Genomic DNA, 21,349 nt, shown 5'->3' with positions numbered 1-21,349 from the left:
ATAACGGCAGGCTCAAGCGGAAAAGCTGGCCGATTCCAGCCAGTAATCAATCTCTTCTACAGAAATAGAATGTTTCTCAAGTTTGTAGGTCACTGTTTGGTAATAAAGGATACTGACAAGGGTCCAGGATTAATCAGACAGGTCAGCGTGTTGCAAATTACCAGTATGAAGTAGAAAAACGTCAGGTCCTGCAGGAACTCATGTTTAAAGATCAGGGAGTAATGGCTACAGGACAGAGGTTACACATTGAAAAAAAAAAATGCTGCATTGCTTTTTCATGATATGTCATGCAATACCCCTGAAATACACACACACACAATTTGTTTGCCGCACAGTTGCGCAGTGTTTCGTGCTGCTGCCTCACAACTATTGGGACCCTGGTCTGATCCTGGCCTTGGCTGTCTGCCTGTGTGACATCTGCACAGGTTTTCTCCAGGTGCTCTGGTTTCCTCCCTCAACCCAAAGACAAGCTGCTTGGTTTGATTGGCTACTCCAAATTGCCCTGTAGTGTCTATGTGTGGTGCTCACTAACCTGTCTGGCCAGTGTGGTGAGTTATAGCTAATGAGTTGTCTGAAGGCTGATGGATGGGATGGATAGATATATCCATTATTATCCATTAATGAATAATGAATTAGTATTATTGATGAATGAAATCTCAGATACTTAGTAAGAGTCATGTCTGATTACCACAACACATATATCCTAAAATTTTCAATAATAATAAAACACAAATTTGCAAAAGGCTCTGACTATATACAAGTTTATCCAACCTGTATCTCACTCACAACACTCTGCTTCAGTGCATTACACTTTGCTTTATGTCACAGTCCAGGCAATCTCAAGCTTAGCACTTGGCCAAGAAAGCTCTCCAAGGTCCTAGATACTGTCGCTGGCACAAATCAAGGCTATTTCCATATTCAATGTTATGGTCCCTTCAGCCACAATCTAATTTGTTTCCTAGGAATGATCTACAACTTATTAAGAGGACTGATACAGGACTCAGATCCTTCCTGAAACACGTTCACCTGCACCCAGCTGGCAGATTGATTGGGAATAACTTGCAGAAAAATGTTTTTTTTTCCTACTCCCCATCAGCACTAGTGAAAGGTCCAATATCCCCATCCTGTCAGTCAACCTTAGACATGTGGCAGGTGTATAGGGCAGTTAAGGGATTTCTTGTAGCTATTTGATGAAGTGTAGCGAGTTTTATATAAAGTAGTGTAAAGACCAGGCCAGACACTTTCTGGAAAAACTAGGTTAACATTTTTGACCATTTGTCAATCGTGTGTCCAAACAAATATTGCCTCAGGACACGGCAGAGAATATTCACCATTTAATACCTAAAAAATACCATTCAGTCACATTTTCTAGGATTCATTTATATTCACTCCTAAACCTATATTTGCTTTAATAAATGAAGGCCTTGTCTGCTCATAGTACACTGACCACAGTTAGTTTATTTTTCATTATTATTCATTTACAAGATGCTTGCCTTAAGGGAAATGAGTCTGATTTGAGACTTCACTGAAAAATCAGGCTGTGTATCAAGAATTACCATTTCTGAATCAGTTGAGTGTAAAATGCAAACTGAGTCTACCATCAAACATGAGAGGAACAAGAAAAGATTTGGCCAGGCTCCATCGCCGAGTGCCGTATCGTCTCCAATCTGCCATACAGTGGGACACTTTGTGGACCTTGAAAACCCCAAAACAAAGCAGGGCAAACTGATTTCTTCCAATGGCATCAAAGGATTAAAGCAAGATTAATTGTGACGAAAGAATGCAACTCATTTCCGTTAAGGCCCGCCTATCATCCACCCTGCGGAAGAATCTGAGGCACGGCGCGCACAGCAGCGCCCAGACCAAGACACCTGGCGAGAGGATTACAGCGGAGATAAGATTAGAACGAACAATTGCAGTGGCCGAGCAGCATGACCTCAAAAACTACATGGGACTGCAGCGATCTTGGCACATCTTGGTCTAGGTTTCCTTTATTTTTTTGGGAGGATGAGATAATCTTTTAATTAGTTCTCTGTTTTTTGTTTAGTTTTTTAATACTTTTGTAGGGTATGCATAAAACAAAAGAAAACAGACAAACAAATAAAACCCAGCTGTATGGTTTAGCCCAGACCAAGGCCGTACAACCTTGTCAGAGAGTTGTGAGATGTAAGAGGGTTAAACAGCAACGCTAATCTGAGTTATTTTGGGATTAGAAACGCAATGCTGTTATATATTATACTGTTTACAAGCAGGAGTTTGAACATTATTTTGTATTTGCTGTTCGGTACAGATGGAAGGGAATTCAATTCAGCATGTTTAAATGGATCTAAAGTCATATTTATTTTGCTACTCACACACTACACTGTATACAATAGTATAATATTTACAGTAAATGATTGATACATCTAATTATTTATTCGATTGTCTATCCAATAACAAGAACGCCATGGTGCACAATGTAAATTGAAATGAATGGGCTCCCTAACACCACAGAAATATACTCGTTACCAGAATCTCAGAAATACTATCCGACTTGCCAAAAATGCTGCAGTGGATTAAATATTTAAATTCTGCTTAATATTCTCTGCATGCTTCACACAAGTACACCATAGACTTTTTTTGTTTTTGTTTTATCTTTTTTTTTTTTTTTTTAACTAGTTTTGTGAAAAAAAAAAAAGTTCTATTTAAAAAATATCGGGGTGGGAGGGGTTCAAAGGCTCCCAGTCTTTTCTTGCCATTAAAAAGAAGATCTGATGAGAGATACAAAAAAAATCCTGTGAAATCAATCCATTTCTATTAATTTCAAAATTGGGAATATACTTTGAAGTCCGGAAAGACGAACATATTTTAAAGAATGTACATGTTAGAATGTGGAGTTGTTTTGTCTGCGTGACAAGACGTGCAGTGTCGCTGGAAAGCTTGGGTTGTTGTGTGTGTTGTGTGAGTGCATGAGTGTGAGAGAGAGAGAGAGAGAGAGAGCAAACCACACAGATGTCCCACTTGTTTTAATGCTATGGTCATGAATCCCAACCAGGCCCACTCTACAACACCAGAGAAAGAGCTTAGTTTCTTACTTGAAGCTAGAAATACAAACAGCAAGTCTTTCACATCTGGAGGAGGACTTTTATAACCCTCACCGATGCAGGTCAATACGTGTCAAAATATGTCTGGCCAATAGCAGCACTGGTGAACAATTATGGATCCTTCCATTGGCAGTACCCTGTAGAAACACCATGTGTGGCCTCCCCAATCAGTCCTTATCCACAGGTGGCTTTTGGACCAACCAAGGCATATCTGTACCAGAATAGAAGCTCTTACCCAATCAATCACCAGTAAGACCATAACATTACTTTGAACACAGATACAAATTTTACTGATGGTTAACCTTTCAAACAACTTCAGCTCAATGAGAGACATTGTTTTGCCACATGCTTAGATTAGATGTGTGCAGTTGCTGTCAGCTGGCTAGGCAGAAAAGTTAGAATTATTTTCCCTGATGCACTATATACTTAAAGTAAAAAATATAGCCCAACACCCTTTTCGAGCATCAATTCCTAGTCTGCAAATGCCACCACTGTAAATCAACTGCTAACTTGGACGTATCTAGCATAACACCAGGTATACCGATTGCTGCTCCAGGCATTCCTGCTGCCCTGACACTTATTACTTTTGTGTCTTGTTATGTCATTGCCTCTTTACAGCACTTCTCTTTCAGTAAGACCACGCAGATTACTATCTTGATGAAAAATAACCTCTTGCCATAAAGACCATCGGGATTAGCTGGCTAAACCACAGAAAAGAGGACATGTGTGTGAAGGCAAAACAATCTACTGTAATTCCCTTATGACTGTGCCCCGCAATTTCCAGACTGCACAGCTTGCATCGCACACCATCTCTTCCAATCCGTACTTCCCTCCAGAATGTTGTAAAAAACAACAACAAAAACAAAAACAAATAAGAGGGGAATTTACAGTCCCAGATTAATCAATTATTCACTCTTTGCTGTTTAAAAAGACATTTCAGTGACCTTCATACATACAGAATACAGACTAGATTCATTTGAATACAATACACATTACAAATTCACATAGAAAGTTAATTTCCTATTATGATGGGAACCATTATTATGCTTCTGATTCAATGCTGTATTCATGGAGCATAATATACATTGAAGGGGAACCTCATCTCATCTGAAGTGCTCCTAGCACACTCAATGGGTGTTGACTGTTGAACAAGCAAAACCAGAAAGACAGTACTTGTCACAACTTCCTATGCACCGGTCCCTTACTTCGTAACACAGTGAAGCCTGTAACTTGATTAATTAAAAACAAAACAAAAGTGTTCTTCCTGGTATAAAAATGTGTTATTGTGCAAGTAGATGGAAAACAGGAAACGTACTGCACGTATTTGTTATTTGGTTTCAACTTTAAGTTGCTCCCCTGTGGAATGACATAAAAGGATATTTTTTCACATTTTAAATGGCAGATAAAGCCACCTGCTTTCCCTTCTACGATGTCCTCTGTTTCAGCCTGCACAGAATTAAATGGCAAGAGGACATTTTAAATACATTTTGTGTCTGTATTTTATGCACGCACACGAATTGCACAGTAAGACTTTTATTTTTCCCATGCTGCCAAGTACCTGAAATTTACAACACTAGTACAATCCAATTTTTCCATCTGAAGGAGATAAATGTACATCTGTTGGATTTTGAAGATGAACAGCTGTAATAGCAATCGCCACACAGTGCTAGTGATAGGTCTAGTGAGTTGCTGATAAACAATATCGCTTTAGTATTTATTAGATGTGTAAGTGATATATACCGTGTTGCCATGTAAAGGACAGATTTCATATTTGACATACAACATAGGAACACCGATCTGGACCAATACCCCTCCATCGCAATAATCATAAATGGAAAGATATCTTTATTTAATTCTAGCTCAATGTAAATTCAATATTTCTCTGCTCTACTGAGTCCTGAAAAAGCCATGAACTTCAAGACCAAATCATCTGGTTGTCATTTGTGATGCTTTCTCAGAAGTACATTTCAACAGCAGTATGGTCCGAAAGTTCAGAAACCGAGAATGGAACATACATTTAGAAAGGCACAGGTCATACAGATGGCCTACATGCTGAATTAAATTTGTAATGTATATATATATGATTTCACAAGTTTACAATCAGACAATTTCTAATTAAGATTGTAAGTTTATTTTATACACACAAAGTCACACATACCAGACATACATGAAGTTGTAGAATGTACTTTTTGGCTCTTAATTTCAAGAATAAACATGGCTGATGCACAGTAGAAATAAGCATGATCCATGATCTCCCCCAAAACGGCAGAGAACACGGCAAGGGGATGTGAAAGAGATACACAAAGACAATACATGGAGTCAACCATCCTAGTGTTTTTTTTTTTTTAATAAAACTAAAAAAGCCTGTTTTTCTTCATGTAAAAATGTAGGCTCTACCTAAAGATAACTTGAAGCCATGAATGCTTGTACTCTTACCCTCATGAGACAGTCAAGTCTCAAGAGTTACAGATTTGGTAGGCAAAACAGACTAGGGGACTACACACAGCTGGGCTGTAAGAAGAACACTAAAAAAACACACACACACAAGACAAAAGGGTGTAAAAGCAAGAGGTATGAAGACACTTGACTGACTGTGGGGTCTAATACTGCATAGAAATGTTATTGTGCATTACTATATAGTACAAGATGCTAGTAGTCAGTAAAATCTACTCATTATGTTTTCAGTGGTAGGGTATGCATACTGCACATGTCATCCTTTATACAGCTCTGGATAATATTAAGAGACCACTGCAAAATTATCAGTTTCTTTGGTTTTACTATTTATAGGTATGTGTTTAGGTAAAATTAACATTTTTGTTTTATTCTATAAACTACTGAATGGAATGGAATGGCTGCCATACATGTAGAGATGCTGATTCAATACAAATTTGCGGTGGTTTCAATTTTTTCCAGAGCTGTATATACAAACCTATGAACATCCCTTGTCAATAACACTTGCATACACCCACAATAAAAATTGCAGGTGATGTGGTGAAAAAACACTTGGTAATGCCACTAAAACATTACTTTCACTGAATTGGGAATGTCCAAGTCCACTGAGCGAAAATCATAACAATCCACAATGTCAGGGCTTTAAGAATTAATATCAAATTTTATATTTAGATTCATAGATGCCTTCTTAGCTCAAAACTGAGGGCAGGAGTTTTAAGCCTTCACTTTTAAGCTAATTTCCAGGACCCATGCAGTGTATTGGTTACAATTCAGCGGAAAGGTTCTTTTCAAGACACTAAACCAGTTTCACTCTGACCTGCGGCTGATGATGACAGCGGTTTTGTGTTGTCGGATGTGGAAAGCGTCCAGATTGATCTGGCTTACTGGGGTTTATGAAAAGAAAGATCTGACAGAACATCAAGGAGGCATCGCATGTGTTCGAACCGTGGATCTTCCTGCTCAAAACTCGGGTCTGCAGTGGAAGGCAACTCTCTATAATACAGTCACACGTTTCCTGCTTCAGAGTGTTACTGTTTTGAAAGCATATTTTTTGTATGAACACTTTTTGCCAAAACAAATCCTGAACCATAAACATTCATTCATACGGCAGAGAATCCTTAAGAAACGCTGAGGAATTGGCGGCGCTCCAGCGGACTTATTAGTGCACTGTGCCAAACACAACAGGGAGGAAAACAATGCCATTATTATAACTCTCACAAACATATAATTCATTTTTCTGAAGCCTGACAGAGGAACTATTGAGCTGCTGATATAATTAAATGACATCCATTCTGCCACTTGCCTGGAGTGAGGAGTCTGGGAAGCGAAACCGATTATTATTTATTTATATTTTTAAACGAAGACTAGAAATGATTAACCCCATCACATCCTGCACCGCAACCTTTATAATGAATGCCTCTCGTTACTCTTGTGTCACACTCCAATGCTTGACCTAAGATTACATAAATCTGGAAATGGTTGCTTCGTAGACTATCTGGATTTATTTTTATAAAGCTTCAAATTAGTGAGAAGCAGTACACAGCGTGAGCATACGCTGTTGGCTTTTTCCAACTTCAGACAATCCTTACGGTTAGTCTCGAGAAACCCTTTCATCCTCTTATCGTAAAACGCGACTCTGGAGAAAAGTATTTTGAAACATCTGTCACTTGGTGAACCTTCACCAGTTCTGTGTGCTGGTCTCGATGAATGGGATTCAACTCCTCTTTCTCTTGTGAAAAATGTTTTGGTGGCCTAAAAATGGTGCCCTTTTCTTAGAGATTTTCATGAACAATTCACATTCCACTCAGCTTGAGAAATCAGCACAACTGACTACACAGGCTGTGTTTCTTGGAGTTGGGCAAGGAGCACATCTCAAGCCAAGCAGGACCACTGTGCTTTTGTGCCACCTTTTTGAGATACTAGGCAGGGTCTCCACTTAATGACATTTTAAGAAGCATCATTCTTTCGACAGCTTTATTTGCTCCATGAAAGTGGCAACCAGTACAGCATCTAATAAGCAAGATCTAGGAAACTAGGACACAACTTTATTGGGGAAATTCTGGGGTTTCAAAGTTCAAAGAGATGCTTTGTTCTTTTTAATTGGTCTATAATTTCTATGTTAATTGGTGTCTTTCAGGCATGTGGCATAGATCTGCTGAGCCACAACAATGTCTCCGAAGATAAAATCTACTTAAGAGTGTTATTACAGCACAGAACAGTTTCACTAAAGGAAGTGACATGTCTTCCTCGTAAGTGTATACCTGGGTATAGGTTTAACAAACAAAAATGTTGAATATTCCAAGAAGGCTATTCCCCTTCTCATTCCCCAGAATTGCTCTCTGCAAGAAACAGAGAAAGAAATTAGTTGAACAAAACACATTTACTTAGTAACACTATTTCACAAGCAATGGCCAGCTACAGTTACAGCAATATCAGGGATTAGAAAGGGCAATTCAATGTTCATCAGAGCCCTAATATTATCCAGGTCTCAACATTCAAACTCAAAAGAAGGAAATAAAAGAGGGAGAATCGGAGAGGGGAACATATTCTCCCTCCATAGAGGAGTGCCTACACAGTTGTATGCACAGTACCTCCTGCTCGGGCCCACGGGTGGCTGGAAGGAGTTTACACTATCTGTCACTCAGCTACTGAAGCCCAGACCGGATCCACTCAGCCATACAGGAGAGGAAGGAAACAACTCTGCGCCAAACATCCTGAAGCTCACACAACACACAAAGGCACCGAATCCAAGAAGAGTCCAAAAGGCACATTGTATCTCTCCAGTGCCTGCTGTGTGTATCAGCGAATGTTAGAATTGGATAGGCCATGTAAAGTCATTGCCCACTTCCAGGCTAAATAAGAGGTCTAGGATATGTACAATGGGGTTAAAGTCTTTCTGTGTTTAAAATCCCTCTTTAGGAATGATAAGACTTCCACCTTTGGGTTGTTTGTCTTAAGCAATGTGTTGCTGTTATTGATTTAAGCAACAGGAATTGACTCATGTTTTTATCTGTCCCTTATACAAGTCAGATGATTGGGAATAATATGAACAATTAACCAATTAAGCTACGGCCAGTTTTTGTTTTTCAAAGCTATCATAAGAACATAAGAAAGTTTACAAACAAGAGGCAATTCGACCCATCGTGCTTGTTTGGTGTCCATTAATAACTAAGTGATCCAAGGATCCTATCCAGTCTGTTTTTGAATGTTCCCAAATTGTCTCTTCAGCCCCATCGTTTGTTCAGATTGTGACGCCTCTCTGTGTGAAGAAGTGTCTCCTGTTTTCTGTCTTGAATGCCTTGAAGCCCAATTTCCATTTGTGTCCCCGGGTGCTCAATTCTACACTTTTGACAATATACCCTAGCATTGTGTTTGCCTTTTTTATTGCTTCCCCACATTGTTTGGATGGAGAAAGTGAGGAGTCCACATAGACTCCTAGGTCTTTCTCATGCGATACTTCATCTAGTTCTATTCCTCCCATAGTGTAATGATAGTGAACATTTTTGTTACCTGCGTGTAATACCTTGCACTTCATCTGCCAGGTGTCGGCCCACAACTGAACGTCATCTAAGTCCCTTTGAATATCAGGTCATATACAGAGATATTTTTGGATCTCGAAGGGACTAGACCAGAATTTGTTTATATTGTGCTGTAAATCAATACTGTATAGGTTAGGTCAACAACATAAATGGCTTTCTATAGCGATACAATAGCCAATATTTGGTCAACTCATCTCTCAGGACAAGACCTTCCAAGCATTTTCTGGAAGATTTATTAAACTGAGTTCTGCACATTGCAGCCTGTAAGGATTTCAATTATTTCAAGAGAAGGAATCTACTCTAGCTCTCAGGGGCAAATGCAACAATATGTTATGAAGTCTCATGTACTTTAGGTTTCCATACTTTAATAAGGGTTACAGTCTGTTTCCTGCCCTGGCCTGTAGGTCTCCCTTGTGAAAGAGATCTTTATCTGCAGGACTTTCTGGTTGATTAAAGATTAATAGATTCAAAAAGTCTGCACCAAATGACTACCTATAAAACATTTATACAGAAAAACACAAAATCATTTCATTTATTTTGTATCCCAGTTCCTGAAAGAAATCTGTAGAAAGCCATGCTTAATAAAAGGCAAAATATTATCTATAATTGGTCCTTCTTGTTTTCTTAATACTTGTTGCGTTGAAAAACATTCACAAAACGATGTCTTTGTCAACAAGCTTTGTCCATGGGCAGCAAAGTGCTAGCTATTTTGGTACCACCCTTTTAACGACCCAGCTGTTTCAAAACTGTTATCTCTGTATTGAAGGAGACAGGCTTCCTATTATCTACAAGTGTGGTCAGATAAAAAAGGAGCCAGCTCTCAAAACACACAATGCAGCAGTAAATTAACACAAGTGTTTAAAAATAGTCATCGGTGTTTGTTGCGTCCTACTGGGCTCTGAGGGGTACTAAACCTCCACTGCACAATTCACTTTCAGGATGCATAAACACAACATGTTTGACAAATTAAGAAATGTTCTTCCTGTACCGTAAGGCTTTCTAAACTGAAGCATACTGCAATCAGCCCGGGGAAACTTCCACTCATTGTATGGTGTGCTAAAACAGTTGCATTATAGCAAATAGTGGGTAATTATTATCACCATCTTGGGAATGCAGATAAATGACAGGTACCAGCTCATCTGCAGCCCAGTCCGAGATGAGCATGTCCTCAAACTTCAGAGCTGTGCAAGTGCATCCGTCTACTGGAAATGCATTGCATGACGTAAATACATTACTGTGGCGACGAAGTGTAATGTCAAGCTAATGAGTTAGTGGTGATATAACAGATACTGATGGCATAATAATATGTTTGCATGACACCCACTGACAGCCGCCCAGAACCAGAACAACATGCCGATGGAGAAACATGTTCTATTGGGAACAAGGACAGGCTGCAGCCATCAGGACAGCCGCCACGAAACTTCAAAGCACCAAAGAAAACTCAAAACGCGCCGGCCAAGTTGCAATTAACGCGAATTAATAACGCGAGTAAACCCGAGAAAAGCAGCCTGATCCAGCACAGGTCCTCCAAACTGCGCCTCGCTACACACATCTATGCCAGCAGTGCTCTTCTTTCGTGCGCCGTGTGAAACCAGCAGTCACGACACGCGAGTGTGGAGGGATCTCACACTGTGACCGCTGAACTGCGCCAATATTAACACTAGTAGTATTATTATCTTCATTCCTGTGACATAAGCAGGCACAACGCTGCGGCGGCCCGCCCGCCCGCTCACCTGGTGCAGGGTCTCCGGGGGCAGCTGGGATGCCCGCAGCAGCTCCCCCACTCTGCCGGCCGCCAGGGTCCCGGGGCTGTCAGCCTGGCACAGCGCGCACAGCCCCGAGTAACATCTTTGTTCGTTTTCACTGAGGGAGAGCAGACCCGTCGCCGAGCCCGGAGCCGGGTCCATTCCCGGCACATTCAGCAGCACGGCTCCGGATCTTTACGACCCCCAGCCTGAACCACCACCCCCGCCGGGACGAGGGCGTTTAAACACACACACAGAAAGCGAGCAACTTAAAAATTAAATAAATAATAAACGCGAGCGGCGCGTCGGTCCGCAGCGGCGGCTCATTTCCGCGCACTGAGCGCGTCCCGGCTCTCCACCCTGCGCCACAGCGCGGCGCCACCGGCCCGCACAGCCGCTGACGTCAGCCTGAGCCCGACGCGCGTCACTGCCGCCGCGCCTGCGTGCAGCACCGTGTGCGGCGGCGTGTCAGCCGTGGGAGCGCAGGCGCCTCGGCGGCTCTTCCACACGCCCGGTGTGCGCGCTGCTCTCACTGGGGTTTAGTCTGCGAAACGCACACAAAGCATCTGCGCTGATCTGCGCCGCTCCGCCAATGGGATCGTTGGGATTCTGGAGATCTGCGCACAACTGCACCTTCGAACCAATTACATGGCGAGAAAAGTGCAGCTGTGCAGACGTGACATCACCGATCGACAGCTTGTGCTGGGAATGTGCTCCCAGTCTGAGCAGATTTAGGATTTCCAGTCTGCACGGAGTGATTAATGCAGCTTAATCAGGTCAGGCAATTTAGGGAGAGGGTTTCCAGAATTGTGTTTGTCATACACATTTAATTACTGTTAAAACAAAGGGTTGTGTTTATTATGTATTATTGTGGTTGCCACTGTTTCTCATGTTAACTTATTTATTTACTTGTGGGCTGAACACAAGCGCTGATGATTTGCTGCAGAAAATGACTGTTACTCTGCACTTCACACACACAACGTGTTTTCCCAGCACCTTTTGAATTTAAAATTGGTGCCATCTTGCGAGCAGAAAGGAATTTCCTGCTTCATGAGTTATGCATCATTGTAATAATGATCATGATGATGATTTACCGGGCCGTAAACACAGTCCCAGGTACCAGGGAGACAGGGGCGGGTTGAAAGGCGCACTAACATTCATAAGAACAACGTTTACAATCGAGAGGAGGCCATTCAACCCATCGTGCTTGTTTGGTGTCCATTAATAACTCAGTGATCCAATGATCCTATCCAGTCTGTTTCAGCCACATCGCTGGGGAGTTTGTTCAGATTGTGACGCCTCTCTGTGTGAAGAAGTGTCTCCTGTTTTCTGTCTTGAATGCCTTGAAGCCCAATTTCCATTTGTGTCCCCGGGTGCGTGTGTCCCTGCTGATCTGGAAAAGCTCCCCTGGTTTGACATCAACCAGTTCATAATCCATCTACTTACATTACCCTGAATGCCTACAGCTTCCAATTTGAGGATCAGTCTTCGGTGTGAATCCTTATCAAAATCTTTCTGAAAATCTAAGTATATACATCTTCCGATTGTGAAGGGAAGTAAGTATGATGTGTCTTTCATCTGCTGCATTAAGTTTCCTTGGCTGACCACTGCATCTACGGTCCTCAACGTTGCCCATTTGTTTGTGCCTCTTCAAAAGAGCTCGGACAGCACATCTGGAAACCCCTGTCTGCCTTGAAATGTCTGCCTGGGAGAGACCTTGCTATGCAGTATAGTGCAGTATAGTACCTTGTGTCTTGTTGCTGTGCTCAGTCTTGCCATGGTGTGTGACTTTTGACAGTAAACTGTCTTCAACAACCTCACCTTGTTAGCTGAGTCTGGCTGTTCCTCACCCAGTTTGATTCCTCCTACACAGCTGTTTCTGTTTCAGTTAATGATTGTGTTTCAACCTACATATTGAATTGATGATCATTAGCACCTGTCTGGTATAATTGTTTAATCAGACACCTGACTATATGCCTACAAAATCCCTGACTTTGTGTAAGTGTATCTAGAAGAATTGATGCTGTTTTGAAGGCAAAGGGTGGTCACACCAAATATAGATTTGATGTAGATTTTTCTTCTGTTCACTCACTTTGCATTTAATTAATTGATGAATATAATCTATTAACATGTCTATTTTTGAAAGCATTCTTACTTTACTTTATATTCTTAAAATGTAACCATCCATTTTCAACTGAATCTGTATCCTTTGAGCCCCAGTCTAACTCTTGTAAGTGACGCCTCATACCTTCAAGGTTTGCTTCTCTAAAATTGTAGACCATTGTTTTAGACTTGGTCCTTGTGTTTTGAAAGAATGCCTCAAAGCTAACCATGTTGTGATCACAATTTGCCATTGGTTCTCTAACTACTGTCCCCCTGACTCTATCTTGGTCTTTTGAAAATATCAAGTCAATACATGCGCTCTCTCTGGTTGGTTCCCTGACAAATTGAGTCATTTCAACAGCAACTTGAGACCAAGAAATGGAAGACACTTGTCAAACACCAAAACAAACTAAGTATCTTAACAAATCATGTCTGGCTTCCCATCTTTATTGAACTTGGTGGCATTCAAATTAACCAGAATACTGACTTCATATGAATGGAAACTATTTCATACCCTGACTGCAGATCCACAGAGAGCTCACTGTGAGGGCAGGGATATGCTTTGTGTGCAGAGGGCACAAAGTCATTGCTCGGCTGTGGGACAACCTCCTGACCACCAAAGACACTTTGTTTGGTTTGTAAGTAACAGAAATATGACTGGTAGGTAAAGAAGCCAGAGTAAGGATTTCAGTCAAGAGTCATTAAATACAGCTTTCTGGAGTCCATACAGACTTACACAGCCTGACCTGAATGAACTAGCTAAGTCTTCCCCTTCCTTATACAGATGCAAGCCTACTATGAACATGATGTTACTCTTCACCTTCTACACCTTCTAGTCAAACAATCTCACAATGGGTTTTTGTCCAACAACACGACTGGTTCCATCAGCTGAGCAAGAGGTTTAATTCAGAACAGAAGAGTTAGAAGAGCAGAGTGTGAGACAAGACTGAACCCCCCCCCCCCCCACAGCAGTGTCCCAGGACCGTCCCGAGCTCTTAGACATCAGCCAGCTGCAAGTACGTGATAGACAAGTCGATTCACAGCATTGATGTCATATGTATGAAGCCCTTGAAATAGTCAAAAAGAAGTTAACCAGTTTGACTTCTATCAGTCCTGCTGCTGATTCACAGGTATAGTCCTGTGGGTGTGAGACAGCCCTGTCGTTTTCAGGCTTGTTGGCAGGGTCTCAGACCAGCAGCTGGACACACAGGCTCAGCCAGTGAGCTGAGAGCTGGGGATCACTGGACTCAGGCCTCTCCTCAGGCAGCGTGTGCTCTAGTGTACAGTGTCAGTGTGATGTTCAGACGGACCGTATAAAGCAACAGGACTGAATGAAATACAATTATTTTACACACATAACAAAACTGCTGCAGAGGAGCTGCCATTGCTTCTCCTTGTGAAATATCATCTTCCTACTCTTTCACAGTGACAGGGGCAGAGTGTATGAGCATTGACAAGTGTGAGTATTAGCATGTATGTGAGTGTTGTAAAAAAAAAAAGGGGGTTGACTGTGATCTGTCAATCAGTGGTTCTTCATTATTATTTTTTTATTATTATTTCTATTTCTTGGCAGACGCCCTTATCCAGGGCGACTTACAACATAAGGGCAATACAAAGTGCAAGAATACAGTTCAGTGCAAGGCATCAAATATTACAAATACAAATGTACATATTTGCAATTCAAAGTATAATACATTTTACAACTCCCAATTTACACAGGTAAGTACAGTAAGTGAGGTCATACATCCTGGAAAGTAAAAGTTAAGTGCTGTCAAGATGTTCAGTCACAGTCAAGTACTACGGGAAAGGGAGCAAGGAGGAAGACAATCAATAACGCAAGAAGCATTATAAAATGCTGTGAAGTGCTATCTTCCAGGGAATAAAAGGACTAATATTACAAGTATTGTCTGAAAAGATGTGTCTTGAGTAAGTGTCGGAATGAGGTGAAGGACTCTGCTGTTTTGACTTCGGTGCGAAGGTTGTTCCACCATTTACGGGCCAGTGATGAGAAGGAGCAGCTCTGGAGGAAGGGGACTGCAGAGGAGGCAGAGTTAGTCTGGAGGGGATGTATGGGGAGACAAGGGACACAGCGGCATCAGAGCGGAGGACACAGCCTCTGGAGTCAGTGGAGTCAATCTGAATGTTGTGTTACAGTTTACAGTATCTTTATAGGGACCGTATTCTGTTCCCTGTGATTCAGGGAGTCTCCATGTACTTCAGTGTACTGTCATGCGGCTGGAGAGTGGGAGGCTGCTGTTCGTCCCACAGCTTCCTGGCGGTGGGGCTCCAGTGGCCCAGTGCTGTCCTAATGTCTCCTGTGCGGACGCCCAGTCTCACAGACCTCGTACACGGCGGTGTCCCTGTGGGAGAGCTCCTGAAACACAGAGTCAGGGGTCAGCGCTCCGGCCTCAGGGCTCCTCAGTGGCAGAGAAGCCTTTTCACAGCGAGCAGAGCCTCAAAGCACTTTGGAAACAGCCCAGCATACTGAGAGGAGCCGAGGCCCGAGCCGAGGCAGGCCGGACTGACCCCCCAGCGCTTACCTGATAGTGCCCTTCAGCCCCCACAGCCTCACTGCCTCCCTGCACAGAAACAGGAGCTCAGGTCAGGACTGGGAGACGCACACAGAGTACAAGTGTAACAGATGGGAAAGTGTGTCCACTCCTAAGTGAAGGGATCACAGTAATTGACTGTCAACAGGAGGGGTGAACTGTCCAGCCATGTGTCCATGTTAGGGGTCAATACATCCACAGCAAGTCAAGCACTAAAAGCCATGTGCAATTGGCTTTGAATATGAATTGCAAGAGGGAGGAATTGAAACAACACGTTTAAATATTGCACTATAGTAAATGTTCAGTTTAATTTGATTCTGTCCGATACAGGAAACTCAGGGACCACATTTGTCTTTAATATCAACTCCAAATATGACCAATGAGAATACATTTACCTTTGAGTCTCTCTGGTCTCCTTCGTCAGTCTGGGGCCGCTGTCGGGGTCGTAATCTGCACCCTGTTTGAACAATTAAACAGTGCATATAACAGCTTTTAAACCCCTCAGACAGCTCTACTGCACAGAGCTGAGGAGACATTAATAGCTCATGAAGAACAAACATCCAGCAGCCAGACAGACCACAGAGTGAGCCGCAGCGTGTTTCACAGGTGAAGCCAGGCTTGTGTGTGACTGCCGTGTGAGGCGTGTGCTGACAGATGCTCTTGACCACAGAAGGGGTTTTTAGATGACTAATCAGTCCAGGAAGCTCACATTGACGTTTTAAATACAATTTAAAACATGGCAAATTATGAAGCTGCCTGCAAATAATTTGCAAAGCCTTCTCTGTGTCATGTAATAAAGTCCTTTCAAAGAGATTTTACAGCATGTCATGGTTTATGCCTAAACGGTTTATTTAAATGTTCATTTACTTTATTTTAGATTGTGCGAACTGATTAAAGGTCTATTTTTATTGTACCTTTGTATTATTTGTATTATTTTGTATTAATACTATTGTATTATTTATGTGTTTTTATTTTGCTGTACATTTGATGTATGTTTACCAGTCTTTAAAACACTCTGTGGCTACACTGTGAAGGGCGCTATACAAATAAAACTGGATTGATGGATTGATGTATGCACTTTCACCATCTTTAAAATATAAACATTGATTAAAGTAAATAAAACCAACAATAGAAATAACTTCTGATCAACTTCCTCTCGTCCAATTTAAAATATCACTGCTTGTGTTTTAACAGAATTAATTGTTCTGACAGAAAGAAAGTCCCAATTTGTAACTCGATACATGGTTTCAAAGAATAATGAAAGATCTTAAATCTCTTAATCTTACAATATATATATACACTCACCTAAAGGATTATTAGGAACACCTGTTCAATTTCTCATTAATGCAATTATCTAACCAACCAATCACATGGCAGTTGCTTCAATGCATTTAGGGGTGTGGTCCTGGTCAAGACAATCTCCTGAACTCCAAACTGAATGTCTGAATGGGAAAGAAAGGTGATTTAAGCAATTTTGAGCGTGGCATGGTTGTTGGTGCCAGACGGGCCGGTCTGAGTATTTCACAATCTGCTCAGTTACTGGGATTTTCACGCACAACCATTTCTAGGGTTTACAAAGAATGGTGTGAAAAGGGAAAAACATCCAGTATGCGGCAGTCCTGTGGGCGAAAATGCCTTGTTGATGCTAGAGGTCAGAGGAGAATGGGCCGACTGATTCAAGCTGATAGAAGAGCAACTTTGACTGAAATAACCACTCGTTACAACCGAGGTATGCAGCAAAGCATTTGTGAAGCCACAACACGTACAACCTTGAGGCGGATGGGCTACAACAGCAGAAGACCCCACCGGGTACCACTCAGCTCCACTACAAATAGGAAAAAGAGGCTACAATTTGCACAAGCTCACCAAAATTGGACAGTTGAAGACTGGAAAAATGTTGCCTGGTCTGATGAGTCTCGATTTCTGTTGAGACATTCAGATGGTAGAGTCAGAATTTGGCGTAAACAGAATGAGAACATGGATCCATCATGCCTTGTTACCACTGTGCAGGCTGGTGGTGGTGGTGTAATGCTGTGGGGGATGTTTTCTTGGCACACTTTAGGCCCCTTAGTGCCAATTGGGCATCGTTTAAATGCCACGGCCTACCTGAGCATTGTTTCTGACCATGTACATCCCTTTATGACCACCATGTACCCATCCTCTGATGGCTACTTCCAGCAGGATAATGCACCATGTCACAAAGGTCAAATCATTTCAAATTGGTTTCTTGAACATGACAATGCATTCACTGTACTAAACTGGCCCCCACAGTCACCAGATCTCAACCCAATAGAGCATCTTTGGGATGTGGTGGAACGGGAGCTTCATGCCCTGGATGTGCATCCCACAAATCTCCATCAACTGCAAGATGCTATCCTATCAATATGGGCCAACATTTCTAAAGAATGCTTTCAGCACCTTGTTGAATCAATGCCACATAGAATTAAGGCAGTTCTGAAGGCGAAAGGGGGTCAAACACAGTATTAGTATGGTGTTCCTAATAATCCTTTAGGTGAGTGTAGATTATATATACACTCACCTAAAGGATTATTAGGAACACCTGTTCAATTTCTCATTAATGCAATTATCTAACCAACCAATCACATGGCAGTTGCTTCAATGCATTTAGGGGTGTGGTCCTGGTCAAGACAATCTCCTGAACTCCAAACTGAATGTCTGAATGGGAAAGAAAGGTGATTTAAGCAATTTTGAGCGTGGCATGGTTGTTGGTGCCAGACGGGCTGGTCTGAGTATTTCACAATCTGCTCAGTTACTGGGATTTTCACGCACAACCATTTCTAGGGTTTACAAAGAATGGTGTGAAAAAGGAAAAACATCCAGTATGCGGCAGTCCTGTGGGCGAAAATGCCTTGTTGATGCTAGAGGTCAGAGGAGAATGGGCCGACTGATTCAAGCTGATAGAAGAGCAATTTTGACTGAAATAACCACTCGTTACAACCGAGGTATGCAGCAAAGCATTTGTGAAGCCACAACACGTACAACCTTGAGGCGGATGGGCTACAACAGCAGAAGACCCCACCGGGTACCACTCATCTCCACTACAAATAGGAAAAAGAGGCTACAATTTGCACAAGCTCACCAAAATTGGACCGTTGAAGACTGGAAAAATGTTGCCTGGTCTGATGAGTCTCGATTTCTGTTGAGACATTCAGATGGTAGAGTCAGAATTTGGCGTAAACAGAATGAGAACATGGATCCATCATGCCTTGTTACCACTGTGCAGGCTGGTGGTGGTGGTGTAATGGTGTGGGGGATGTTTTCTTGGCACACTTTAGTCCCCTTAGTGCCAATTGGGCATCGTTTAAATGCCACGGAGAATTAAGGCAGTTCTGAAGCCGAAAGGGGGTCAAACACAGTATTAGTATGGTGTTCCTAATAATCCTTTAGGTGAGTGTATATACACACATACAACTCATTATTGAATATATGACTTCTAATTTTATTATTTAAAACATAACCTGCCATGCAAATTAAAAGTGAAGGAATCCCCTTAATCAATACTGTAACAATATAAACCAGTGCATGTATTTCCTTAGCAGATAATTCCTCTTATATATCAGGGTTGTTCTTATTCACTGTAGTACAGTTAAATTAGTTAAATTAGTTAAATTATTATTTTCTTGTCCTCATGTGTTAGTTATTTATGATATCTTCTCTTATCAAAGCAATCTTGTATGTCAGGAAATGGCCCAATATTTCACACTGTTCCCTTTAATGTAACATTTTGGACACTTTCCTGACATATATTTCCTTTTAAATGCCAGTTATTTGTTTTTAAACACCAGAGAAAGACCTCATGAACCAACCAAACTAATGTAAGCAAAAGGCTTTCGGGACTTTTCAAGGGGACTCCCAGGACTGCAGCAGCAACAAACACACTAAAACTCAAATCCTATACTTTCCTTCGCTCTGCCAAACTGTTCAGTCTCCTGACTCCTGGACATATCAGTACAATTTGCAATACAGAAATCACCCGAAGACGAGCTAAATAAAGAAAAGAAAAGAAACTTGGCTATCCATGAAAATGTATGTTAATTTTAACTCACCTGCGATTGCGATCAGAAACATAACGTTGCAGACGAGAGAGACGGTCATCAGAGTCGTTTTCCATGTTTCTGGTTGATTCTGACTCTTGGTAGCCGAGTCTGGGGGGGGCACTGCCGTGATACAAAGTGTCCAGTGAGAAATCACATTACAGCAACCTGCTGCTCAGTCACAGCAATCTGTAGCCAAATGTGTCCCTCAGACATAAAGACTTCTAAATATGCACACACATAACGATTCAAAGTGAAGTACTTTGAAATTACTCCAATTGTTTCTAGCAACATATTACAAATCAGATGATTTTCAATGACATTAACAATAATAATAATAATAATAATAATAATAATAATAATAATTGGGTTTTGGAGACCAGAGCTTACTGTGTAATTATGTGGATTTATTTTCTATAGTATTGTCAGTTACATTCATTTCACTTCCACCTATATGAACAAATTGATACAAAGCGTTAATGAATATTGAAGTGAGGTTATTTCTTCTCTTCTAAAGGAAGCACTGTAACAGCACCCTACATATGAGACTCTGACAGAAAGTCATTGCTGTTACACTGGACTGTAATACGTTGTATAGGTTTTGTACCGTAATGCTATCTACTAAAAATGCTTTGTATACAACCTGTACAGACACATAGAAAAATAACATGATAAAAGTCAATTAACAAATGTTTCTCTAAATTGTTTTCAAAATCTGTCCAAAATATCATTGTGATGAGTACTTTATTTTATTTATTAAATTAATCTATTTGCTTAATGGAAGTCACTGACGTGAAAATGATTAATATCATACCTGTAGTTGTGCTACCATCTGGATCTACAAAAAGGAGAATGTTTGTATTACAAATAGTAAACTTAGAATACATTAATTAAAAAAAAAATTAATATATCAATTAATGTGTTTACTGGAAGTAATTGACCTAAGGTGATATGAAACTTTCAATAAATGAATGAATTGCATTTCAAGGTTGTATTGTTCAACATGATTTGATACATTGTTGATTAACAGTGTACATTTCTTCTTGTACTATCAATTAATCATATTTATTGAAAATTATATATAAAAATATTTAACAAAATATAGTATTTAAATATAATGAAATTAAATTTGACAAAATGTTTACTTTTGCATAATGTGTAATATATCTGTGGAACTGAAATCTTTCAGTCTTTGAATGGAATATGTAGAATATGTATTTTCTTAATTTAATTATGAATGTATGTTAATAACATTAAGCAGACTCTGTAACATACCTGTGACACTCAACACAGTCCCAGTGTGGAATACCAGTGTGTGATTCTCCCTCTTAGCACAGTAATACGTCCCAGAATCCTCTGCTGTAACGTTCCAGATGAGCAGTCTGTTATGAGCTTCCAGTGAATAATGATCTCCAGAGCCATTTAAGTACTTAGCGTCAGTATGTGTGGCTGACAGGGAGTGCAGTATGAACAGAGGCAGCTGACCTGGGCGCTGTCTGAACCAGTGAATACGAGGCACAGTGAGGCCACAGTGGACGGTCACATTGTCTCCTGGACTCGCACTTCTCACTGACAGACACTGAGCACAGACACAGCAGGACAGGAGACCTGCAAAACATTTTCAGATTAGAAACTATTAGAAATATACATTGGTCTTTATTTTGAATAGTGCAAAGTGCAAGAGATGTCACTTACATAAGTTCTGTAGAAATGAATTCCTTTGCACTGTCATTTTCCTTGACAAAAGTGTACACTGGTGCTAATTTGTGCTTCCAGACGAAAAGTGAGTTTTCGACAAGTCACTGGCGCTTGCTGTAGATTGAA

At 41.1% G+C, this 21,349-nt stretch overlaps 2 protein-coding genes across 3 annotated transcripts in view; both read right to left on the bottom strand.

Moving 5' to 3' along the window:
* reps2 (RALBP1 associated Eps domain containing 2) overlaps window positions 1-11,200 on the bottom strand; it is a 51,140-nt gene extending 39,940 nt beyond the window's left edge. For both annotated transcript variants that reach the window (XM_066705851.1, XM_066705852.1), the window contains exon 1: window positions 10,807-11,200. In XM_066705851.1, the coding sequence (XP_066561948.1) occupies window positions 10,807-10,980 (174 nt within the window). In that variant the 5' untranslated portion in view covers window positions 10,981-11,200. The remainder of the gene's footprint in view (window positions 1-10,806) is intronic.
* A 3,292-nt stretch (window positions 11,201-14,492) lies between these two features.
* LOC136750788 (uncharacterized) overlaps window positions 14,493-21,349 on the bottom strand; it is a 7,342-nt gene continuing 485 nt past the window's right edge. The window contains exons 1-7 of the mRNA XM_066705850.1: window positions 21,221-21,349; window positions 20,801-21,133; window positions 20,340-20,363; window positions 19,538-19,648; window positions 15,866-15,927; window positions 15,462-15,500; window positions 14,493-15,295 (exon numbers count right to left, since the gene is read on the bottom strand). The exon at window positions 21,221-21,349 is cut by the window's right edge and continues 485 nt beyond it. Coding sequence (XP_066561947.1) covers window positions 15,227-15,295; window positions 15,462-15,500; window positions 15,866-15,927; window positions 19,538-19,648; window positions 20,340-20,363; window positions 20,801-21,133; window positions 21,221-21,257 — 675 coding nt within the window. The 5' untranslated portion in view covers window positions 21,258-21,349 and the 3' untranslated portion in view covers window positions 14,493-15,226. The remainder of the gene's footprint in view (window positions 15,296-15,461; window positions 15,501-15,865; window positions 15,928-19,537; window positions 19,649-20,339; window positions 20,364-20,800; window positions 21,134-21,220) is intronic.

Source organism: Amia ocellicauda, chromosome 6, assembly GCF_036373705.1.
Source record: "Amia ocellicauda isolate fAmiCal2 chromosome 6, fAmiCal2.hap1, whole genome shotgun sequence".
NCBI classification, from domain to species: domain Eukaryota; kingdom Metazoa; phylum Chordata; class Actinopteri; order Amiiformes; family Amiidae; genus Amia; species Amia ocellicauda.
Note: the sequence above shows the minus strand (reverse complement) of the source record. Positions and strands in the feature narration are given on the sequence as shown.